Source organism: Leiobunum rupestre, chromosome 5 (assembly GCF_980474605.1).
Source record: "Leiobunum rupestre chromosome 5, qqLeiRupe1.1.hap1, whole genome shotgun sequence".
NCBI classification, from domain to species: domain Eukaryota; kingdom Metazoa; phylum Arthropoda; class Arachnida; order Opiliones; family Sclerosomatidae; genus Leiobunum; species Leiobunum rupestre.
The window spans coordinates 58,319,873-58,329,083 of NC_143388.1; the positions used below are offsets into that span (position 1 = coordinate 58,319,873).

Sequence of the window (9,211 nt, forward strand, 5' to 3'; positions counted from 1 at the left end):
GTAATTGAAATAGGAGAATTTATATACAAAACCATTTAAGATAATGGATTGCTTTTTATTTTGCCTGAGGGACCCACCAACATTCTTCGCATTCCCAGACTTGTTTTTTCCCCATGAAAAACACACTGTGTGCGTGTGTACAAAAACATTAGCTAGGCTAAAATAGTGCAAACTTTTTTTGACAAATTTTTTTAGATCCTGTTTAGTTTAGAAGACTAACAATTTATACAAATGATTACCATAAAAACCGCATCAATAAAATACAAGTGATTTCACGTACTGGAGTGAAACAAGACTAGTAATGCCCGATTGAAGCTAGGGGAAACATTTTTCTAAAATTAAATCTAGGGCTAATAAGGAAATTTTTAACATCTTTAAAAACATTAGGTTGGGTTTTTCAGAGGAAAAGTAATTTTAAGTGGTTTTACACTCTGAATAGTTTCGCGTTTTTTTCTGAATTTAAACCAAATCGCGTTGTAAGACTACCCTAATTTTGTTATAACATTAACCTGTATAATTAAATGAAGTTTTTGAAAATTAAAATCTAGGTTATTTCGAGATATTTAATTAATTCTATTGTAATACGTAAAATCTCTTTCAAATTCAAAGAAATTTAGTGGCGGAAAACTTTGATGTAGGCCTAAATTAATTAGGGTTAAAGAAAATGCCTTGTTAAATCTGGAATTTTAATTAGAAAAATAATTGGAAGGTTTTTTATTGTTCCTATTTAGCAGATTTTTTACGCGACCCCTAAAAAGGCAGTCTTTTAATAGAAGGGAGGTATTGGAATCTCGTTGTTTGTGTGTCTGTTTGTGAACTGTTTTTCAATGAATAATCAACAATGGTGTAACAATATTATACAATTTTTTTAATTAAAATCGTAACCATGGTGAGGAGGGAAGGAACTGTATTTCAGGTACAACATTTAAGGCCTATATAACAACTACAAAATTTTAGCGGGGGTTACCGTTTTACACGATTAACTCTGTAAAGTTTGAAAACAGAAAACAAGAACGACAGAGCGTAATATAAGTGTCAATTTTTAAAAATTACTATAGCTGTATATATTTTATACATATTGTATATATTAAACTTTTCTAAAATAACTAGAGTATAGGCCCGAATGTTTAAAAAATAAGGCCCTCTTCGAGAGGGATAGTTTGATTATGGAAGCTTGTATGACAAATAACATAGATTCTTGATAATATGCCCGAATGTGGGAGTTTTACATATGAGTTAACTAATCTGGCAGGCTTCGTTTATGGCACCGGTATGCAAAGTGTTTTGCAATAGTTTGTTAAGAACAGCCCTGGCTAAGTAACCGGCAGTGACGGTTGATGGAGAACAGTAAAACTGTGTCATATCGTCCCCTTTCTCCAAACATTCATCTTTTTGGAACTGGTTAAATGCCTCCTGGATCAACTACAGTAGATTTAAGAATGAATAATTTTAGACTTTCAAATAAAATAGCTTTTGTCTAGATTTTACCCAAATATGAATAAGCGTAAGCCCTACGTTTTAATTTGTTGGTACTTTAATTTTTTTTAATAAAAAATCAAATCAATCGATTTTTTTGATTTATCAGTTTTTTTTATTTTATTGAATTTATAGATTTTTAATTTTTATATAATTAAGGATTATTTTACTTTTATCAGTTAGCTAATCTTGAATTAAATGAAATCTAAATTAAATTTATTTATTTAATATTTTAAATCACATTTTTTTGCCATTTTTTATTCCTTTATTGAAATACATTGTGTGATTTAAAACAATGATTTTTTTTAAAAAAATAACTTGATTTAAATCAAATTCACATAAATAATGTTTCAAACTGTGCCCCGATAATTAGATTAATGATGGTAAATAAAAAATTAAAGGAACAATCAGGTAAATTTATAAAAAATTATAGGAACCTTCAGGTAAATTTATAAAAAATTATAGGAACCTTCAGGTAAATATAGGAAATTATAGGAATGCTCAGGTGAATTAATAGAAAATTATAGGAATAATTGTAATAAAGATACAACAAATGCTTTTAGAGCAACTTTGGTTGAATAGTAATATTACATTTAATATGAAACATCACAGACTTTGTGACTAGATATATGTATTAAGGTAATATTAACTTTTCTTTTTAAAACAGCAGCCAGCCGTAACAGCTAATGAAATTAGTGCTTTAGTAAAGGGTGCCTTTTATCAAACTTTAAAACTATATTGAAAGTAAAGCGCGAAGTACAAAAAATAGGAAAATATAGAAAATTGACAAATTATAGTAAGTTATAGGAAGACTATCGAAATAAAGGAAGCGTGGTCACCCTGCAACTGTAAACGCTAGTCATGTACTATGGCAGAAGATTTTAAGCAAGAATAAGAAAGAAATGAGAAGTACCCAGCAAGTGTGATCTGCTAAACAATTTGTGTCTCTTAAGAAATGGTGAAACTAAAATATGAGCTTCGTACCCTCTGCGCTAAATTTTGCGAAGGAAGCTTCTTTCTAAGATCCAACCTATAAATAAGATAAGCACTGCTTACCTGATCAAGATCGACTTTATCTTTGAAAGATACTTCGGGATTTCTTTGTAATATTACACTCACAACCATAATAAGCTGAAATATCAAAAATGCAGGGATTGTTATAAAAATAAAAATATCCAATATCAAAACCAAAACTAAATCTTAAAACTTACTTCAACCATAATTTGACGATATTCTGGATGGGTAATCCTCCTCAACAGATCTTCGACAGCAAGAGCAAAATTCATCTCATATCTTGTCATGTCTGTCAATGTGGGTTGCTGTGGTAAGTGTTGTCCAGCAACGACAATTCCACCGGGAGTTTTGGCCATAACTTCCCAAACTCTATCGTAGAAATTTTTAGGTACACGGGACAACGCCCCCTCTATTTGTCTGTGCTGATGAACTGTCATGTTAAACTCGTTTGTAGTTTTATCAGCTAGTGACAACACCTTCTGTAGTACTTTTCTAACTTCACTGGGTGATAATGATTCTAATGGCTAAAATTAATTATATAAATAGAAGTTTCTAAATGACATATTTTTGTAAAATAAATAGGCATGTGCGAGCCTTGATTTTAGGGGTTCGAGCCGAGCTTCGAGTATAAAAAATTTCACTTTTCGAGTATCAAGCTGAGCTTTAAAATTTTATCCAGCTTTCGAGCTTTTAGGCTTAGCTTAAAAAGGGCAGTTGCAAGTACTTGAATAATTAGGCTTAACTGTATTTCATCAGAACTTGTAGAACTTGTACTTTCATCAGATAAGGAACAAAATCGAGTACTCGCACATGCCCAAAAATAAACTTACTTGCGGTTTCTCTTCCACAACTTTTAAATACAGTGTCATGGCGTGAATTATCCAGCCAATGCGAATTTTAAGAATTCCATGAAACAGTTGCGGAGTAGTTGATATTAATCTCCCAACATAGAGCATTATTTCTTGTTGTAAGACAGCCTGGTAAATATCAGGATATTTACATCGATTGTAGATAATTTCCTTTACTTCTTTGGGCGTTAAAGGATGGTCAATGACAATTTCGTCTTGGCCAAAAACGCCCACTGTAATCTGCCAAAGATTAAGTTGTTCTATTAAAAAAGCCAAAGCCAGCCATCCATCTTATATCAAGCTATTACTTTTCTTTTATTAAAAACAAAACAAAAAACCTGACAACAAACCTGTTTAGCATTAACTAAAGTTGAAGTTATATATGGACTAATGCTGTCAACTAATTTTCCAAGAATGCTGGAACATCTACGCACTACTGACCTAAAATTGATAAATATTATGGTTAAATTGAAATTCTTTACTCTTTAGCCTAGACTTCAATGCATACCAATGTCTTAAAGCTCCAGCTTGGCGAGTTAGCTTCTCCAATTTTTCTTTTATCGTAGCACCATCCACGGAGAAATTGGGATTTTCTCTATTCCATAAGATCTCCAAGAGCTGGCTTTGGCCATTTAGAGTGTCCACCGCCCTCAAGGCTTCTACTACATCCCAAATGGGTTTGGTTTTGAATTCCTACAAGATAAAACAATTATAAACTTAAATCTCGAAATTATAATTCCTTATAATTATATACTTCATAACAATAATTGGGTTCCATGTATTGTACTGCTTTGGGAACGTCAGTGAGACTCTGGTAACCCACTGACGCATGTTGAAGTTGCTGGAATGCCTGCACTTTAGGAAGTGCCTCGGGTGGGAGTAAGTGCAAGAAATCCAGATGTTCAATGCACGATGAAGATATGAGATTCTGAAACAAACATTTCAATGAAAACGGATGTCTAAAAATAAAATTGAACAAATGACAATCATACTTGCAGCCTCCCCATTCGGATTTTTAAGTTATCACAACGCCCCTTTTTAAGCATCGCAAGGAGATCAAGCATTTCTTTGAAATGTATGTCACGCATATGTTCTTCCCGGATTAACACGCAAACTGTGGGTCGACCCGACATTCTCCAGTATCTTCCCACAAACTGCAGCTCATTCTGTATAAATACTTATTACATTCCGAAAAAGTTACATATATATAATATTATACTTCAACATACTTTGATATCATTAATAAGTAATGCCATGTCATGAGATAAGTAAAAATCGCTGACTTCAAAAATTAATGGGTAGCAAATGACAGTTTGGCCATAGATTCTGTAAAGCTATATATAGACATCCATGCTCAGCACGTTTTAGAACGTAAAATGGTAGAAAATATTACTTTGCTGGTTCCTAAGGCTCCAACGGGTCTTGGAGGTCGCCCTTTCAAGCCTAGTTTTTCATTCACACCCAAAAATTCATAAATCTTTTAAAAAAAACGTAATTAATTAATTATTGTCAAAATTTCATATTTATAAGTGTTAAAAATCTGTTAAATGCATACTTTAACTAATTGACTAGGAGGCCAAATTTGCACCGGTTCAACTTCGTGAGGCGTTTGAGTTTGTATACCATACGTGGCCATCATTGCTTGTAATCTCATACTTTCAGCAATGAGTACAACTTGAACAACAAGATCATTTGCTGTGCCCTAAGCAAAATAGTGAAAATTAGGAAAATACTTTGAAAATGTTAATTTCACCCACACAACATTCAAACAATTTAGTACGAAATTTGCCAATGTTAGAGAGGCACCCAAAGCCACAGTTTCTCCATGAAATGGATGGGAGAGAGATATAAATATAACAAGGGTCAGGATATAGCGAAAGCGAGAGGCGTAAACAATGATCGACTCATTCCTTAATTCACCGAAGAGTTGACGAAAATATACTCACAGCGGCTTTGCCCTTTATAAATTGTACAGACGAATGGACCATTACCAAAATTAAGAAACCAAAAAAGAGAGAGAACGCTTAACTATAATTAAACCACCTTCGCTCCAGGAAAATAAAAAGCGTTAAATTAAATAATAAGGTTAGTTTGGAAAATAAACGTTTTAGAAAAAAAAGAGACTAATCAGAAAATTAAAAAGAAACTTAGGGGTTAATTAGCAGTGCAAATTATGAGCGTAAAGCTAGTGTTAAATTGTTAGTACAGTCACAACTAGGTTTCACTACTACAAACAACAATTTCTTTGCTCAGACTATCCAACTGAAAATTTAAAATTGTTAGAATGAAAATTATTTAAAAGATTTAAATACGATATTGTATTAGAGTAGTTTGATGAAAATAAACCAGTAGAGATAAAATTCAACCACTATCCATTTAAATAACAACGCATGGTAACTTTTTTATGAAAATATAGAATTTTAAGAGATTTTTCAAATTTAGAAATTTTAACTCTAAAAAAGGACTACTCATGCAACCTAGTAACTAAATCTACCTTCAAAAATGCAACAAAATGCTACAATTTTCATATCAATATTCTACTGTTATCATTGTCTAATTTCTATTTCCCTATCATACTTGAAATGCTGAGTAGCGCCCTGTGCGTCGTGGACGATTATAACTTGGCAGGTAGCGACGAACAGGGTCCAGTTCGTTGATATGTAACAATGAATCCCCTGAAAAAATTGTATAAAATAAGATGATATATTTATAAAAATGAATAATAAACATACTTAATAGCTGGGTGACAATATGCAAGGCTTGACCCATCAAATACAAATTATCTGCCGTTCCAATTGAAGAAGAGTCACGTTGTTGAGAACCAGGTTCTTTCTTCTCATCATCAATGAAATCATACCTGACGTAGAAATATTTGGGGACGACTGGATCTAAAAACAATAACGCATTTTAAAATATATTGCACAAAATGCGTTACGTATTCACCTCCGTATTTGTCTGTTTTTAGTATTTTGCGAAGCATATCCTGATAGCTCTTAACCTGTTCTTCATTACCCTTGAATATTCCTTAATAAATAAACATTGTTTAATAATTTTTAGAATATACAGGGTGTCCACTCATAAACGAAAAACCATAAATAACTGAAAACCTTTTTTCTTAAAATTAAAAATTTACTAGTGTAAAATTGAATGACCTTGAACCATGTCTTCAGGGTCATTCAAAAACTATCTCGAGAACTATTGGGTTTACGGATTTGGTTCCAATTAGAAAGTTGTTGCCATATTGTTAGTTCAAATAACTTTGATTTGACCAATCAAATTTTTCACAAAACAAACGTTTTTCAGTTATCATTTTTCGTTTTTTAGTCGACACCCTGTATAATTAATGCGAAAGTTTAAAACCAAGTTCAACCAACCATCCAACATCATGTAGATGAAGAATATTGGCCATTCACATTCAATGTTTTCAAATTTCTTAGTATCTCCAGTGCTATAATGCTTCTTATTCTTATCTTCAATAACAGTGCCATATCCGTCACGCAAGAATCTCTTAAATCCAAAATTTCCCTTCAATTTTCGAATAATTTTCTCTTTTGTTCTCGTATAGAGAAGTTCATCGTGAGTGGCAAACCCAGGAAAACTGATCGTTGGCAATAAACTCGCGTCTGTATTCTTGGAACTGGATTCCCGAGGTAGGAGAGTTTCAAAGATGCTCCTATTACGACTGTGCGCGTCAATATCCACGTAAATAACGGACCACGAAGCCCCCTTGTCACCGAATAAATTGCATCCGTTTATGGCTTCCAAAGCCGATTTGGCAATTCCAATAGAACTGTGATAATTGGAAATATTTTACAATTCGCAGTTGAAAAACCTTACAAAAAAATATCTCAACCTAGAATTTAATTCAGGGGTTCCGTCATTGTATTTGCTACCTCTTTCCCACATTCCGTAGTCAGGCGTACGATAAGCACGTTCCACGTAATACACTAAATTTTGTACAAAATTTACTTCATCCATTGTGTACACAATCTATAATGTAAATTAATAAATAAATCTTTAAAATATAGAATTTATTCAATTAGAATCATACTTGCAACCCTGATGTAATCATTTGAACTAAGAATAACAAATATAATGACACAACATCAATTTGCAAATGCCCATAATCTTTTTCAGTAATTAATGGAAGTCCAGATCCTAAAGCAAATTTACTGTGCAAAGCAAATTCTGGGCACTGATTAGTTTTGAAGTTTTCAACCTGATTAAATTAATTAAAATTTATCAGCTACAAAAATCTAATTATCAAATATAAATAAACATACATCTTTTGATTGTCTCATCCAGCAAAACAAGATTCCTCTCATACATTTAACAACGCTTTGTCCAAGTTCGTGCGCTTTTCCTCTATCATCATCTATTCTCCGGTAACTTTGATACAAACTCCATACGGCAATCGCACAATATATGCTATCCCTACAATGCCCCTCCTTTTTCTCCAAGGAGCAATGCGGGAATAATCCAGTTGTGGGGCATTGGTAAGTTAAAAGCTGCCGTTTCACTGTAAAATTAACATATTAATTAATAAATTTAATTAACAGATGTTTAATTAATCTCTACCTTGCCCGTAATATGCATCAAGTCTTCGAACCGTTTCTGCATAATTATTTAACTTGACTTGTTCGATCTCCATCTCGCTAAGGCTGGGTAACCTTCCTCTTGGGGCAGGAATTGGAGTTTTAATCATTATGCTAAAACTAAAAATAGAATAACTTCATTATGTCACGTGACAGCTGACAACACTCCAGACTCAAGCCAATGAACTATTTTTATTATATTATCGATTTTTTTAGTCTCCCATAGAATTGACCCCCTCCCCCCGCCTTCATATCATAGTTAACCTATATACTAAGGCTTACACTTACTAGTTTTGGCACGAGTCAGAAATCGATAATACCCTAAGAAATCGAGATAACTCTATTAGAGGCTCATATATTTCAAAAGAAACGGAGTTTAAAAAAATTCTGAAAACTAGTAACTTTAATTTTGATGAACATGATAGCAAAAAAGCTTTATCAAAAACCAAAGTTAATTTAGCGTGCCGATATTTTAACCTTGAGCAGTGACCCTGAAAGACACGTGAGAAAATATTGTGGATAAGCAAACAAGTTGTGATGCGATATATACGCTTTGAGAAGTTAGCTAAGCATTTAAATAATATCGCTGCGAATAGTTTTAATCAAACGGCCGATATCAAAATAAAAAATCTTATCTTCATTGGGTACGTTCAAAACTCCCATCGATCATCGATGCCAATGATTAGCAATAGCTTTTTCGCGTTTCCGATTTTGACGTTGACCAGGCTACTCATGGGTTGCTGTTCATACTATCATACGTAACGTAACCATTAATAAGTATGTCATAACAGCATTTTCTTTAATGAAACTTTTTTCTCGGGATATGACGTAAATAAAGTCACTTCCATCGAAAAATGCGTCATCATTTTTACGTCGCGCGCTTCCAGGGGAATTTCAGTGGAAGCGAAACGTCCCTGTGTTAATTAGTGCAATGCTATTCAGTGATTTCGGTCTCACGTGACGCGAAGTCAACCATGCTTTTTCGTATAGAGAAAAAAACCTGCACAAAATGGCGGCCATAGCAAAAGCTACGTGGTTAAATTACTCTATACTGAAGCATACTTATGAGTAATTATGTTACATATGATACTATTAAAAAAACAGTAAATTTAAACTGCCAAACGTCATATGGAAGAAAAATATGCAGTTTTCGAACGCCTGAAAGCAAAAAGAACATTAATTTTTGGAAAACATTTCTGGAAATATTTGAAAGGGTATTTGTTTAGGGAAACTAATAAAAACTATTGCATGCCAAATTTGTTCTAAAAACGAGATTAA

The 9,211-nt window shown here is 32.9% G+C and overlaps 1 protein-coding gene across 2 annotated transcripts; it reads right to left on the reverse strand.

The window, feature by feature from the left end:
* Positions 1–847: 847 nt before the first annotated feature.
* Positions 848–8,463, reverse strand: LOC149945408 (putative phosphorylase b kinase regulatory subunit beta). Of its 2 annotated transcripts, XM_090174462.1 has the most exons (21): positions 8,222–8,463; positions 7,917–8,053; positions 7,622–7,857; positions 7,390–7,557; positions 7,192–7,328; positions 6,713–7,128; positions 6,282–6,362; positions 6,071–6,226; positions 5,916–6,013; positions 5,285–5,296; positions 4,894–5,040; positions 4,732–4,815; positions 4,568–4,672; positions 4,331–4,504; positions 4,093–4,266; positions 3,847–4,031; positions 3,689–3,779; positions 3,321–3,578; positions 2,688–3,014; positions 2,533–2,607; positions 848–1,422 (listed from the first exon to the last, which is right to left on the reverse strand). In XM_090174462.1, exons 2-21 carry the CDS (start codon positions 8,041–8,043, stop codon positions 1,237–1,239), a joined length of 3,237 nt encoding a protein of 1,078 aa, XP_090030588.1. In that variant the 5' UTR covers positions 8,044–8,053; positions 8,222–8,463; the 3' UTR covers positions 848–1,236. The 2 variants fall into 2 exon arrangements, with proteins under 2 accessions (XP_090030588.1, XP_090030589.1); XM_090174463.1 differs by lacking the exon at positions 5,285–5,296.
* Between the last annotated feature and the right edge of the window lie 748 nt (positions 8,464–9,211).

Bases quoted from the DNA above. Each gene is read 5' to 3' on its own strand.
- LOC149945408 (XM_090174462.1), bottom strand. From the start codon at position 8,043: ATGATTAAAACTCCAATTCCTGCCCCAAGAGGAAGGTTACCCAGCCTT. The intron at 7,329-7,389 runs GTATGATTCTAA...TTTACATTATAG, and splicing joins TGATTACATCAGGGTTGCAA to ATTGTGTACACAATGGATGA. The intron at 4,032-4,092 runs GTATATAATTAT...TTTATCTTGTAG, and splicing joins AACCCAATTATTGTTATGAA to GAATTCAAAACCAAACCCAT.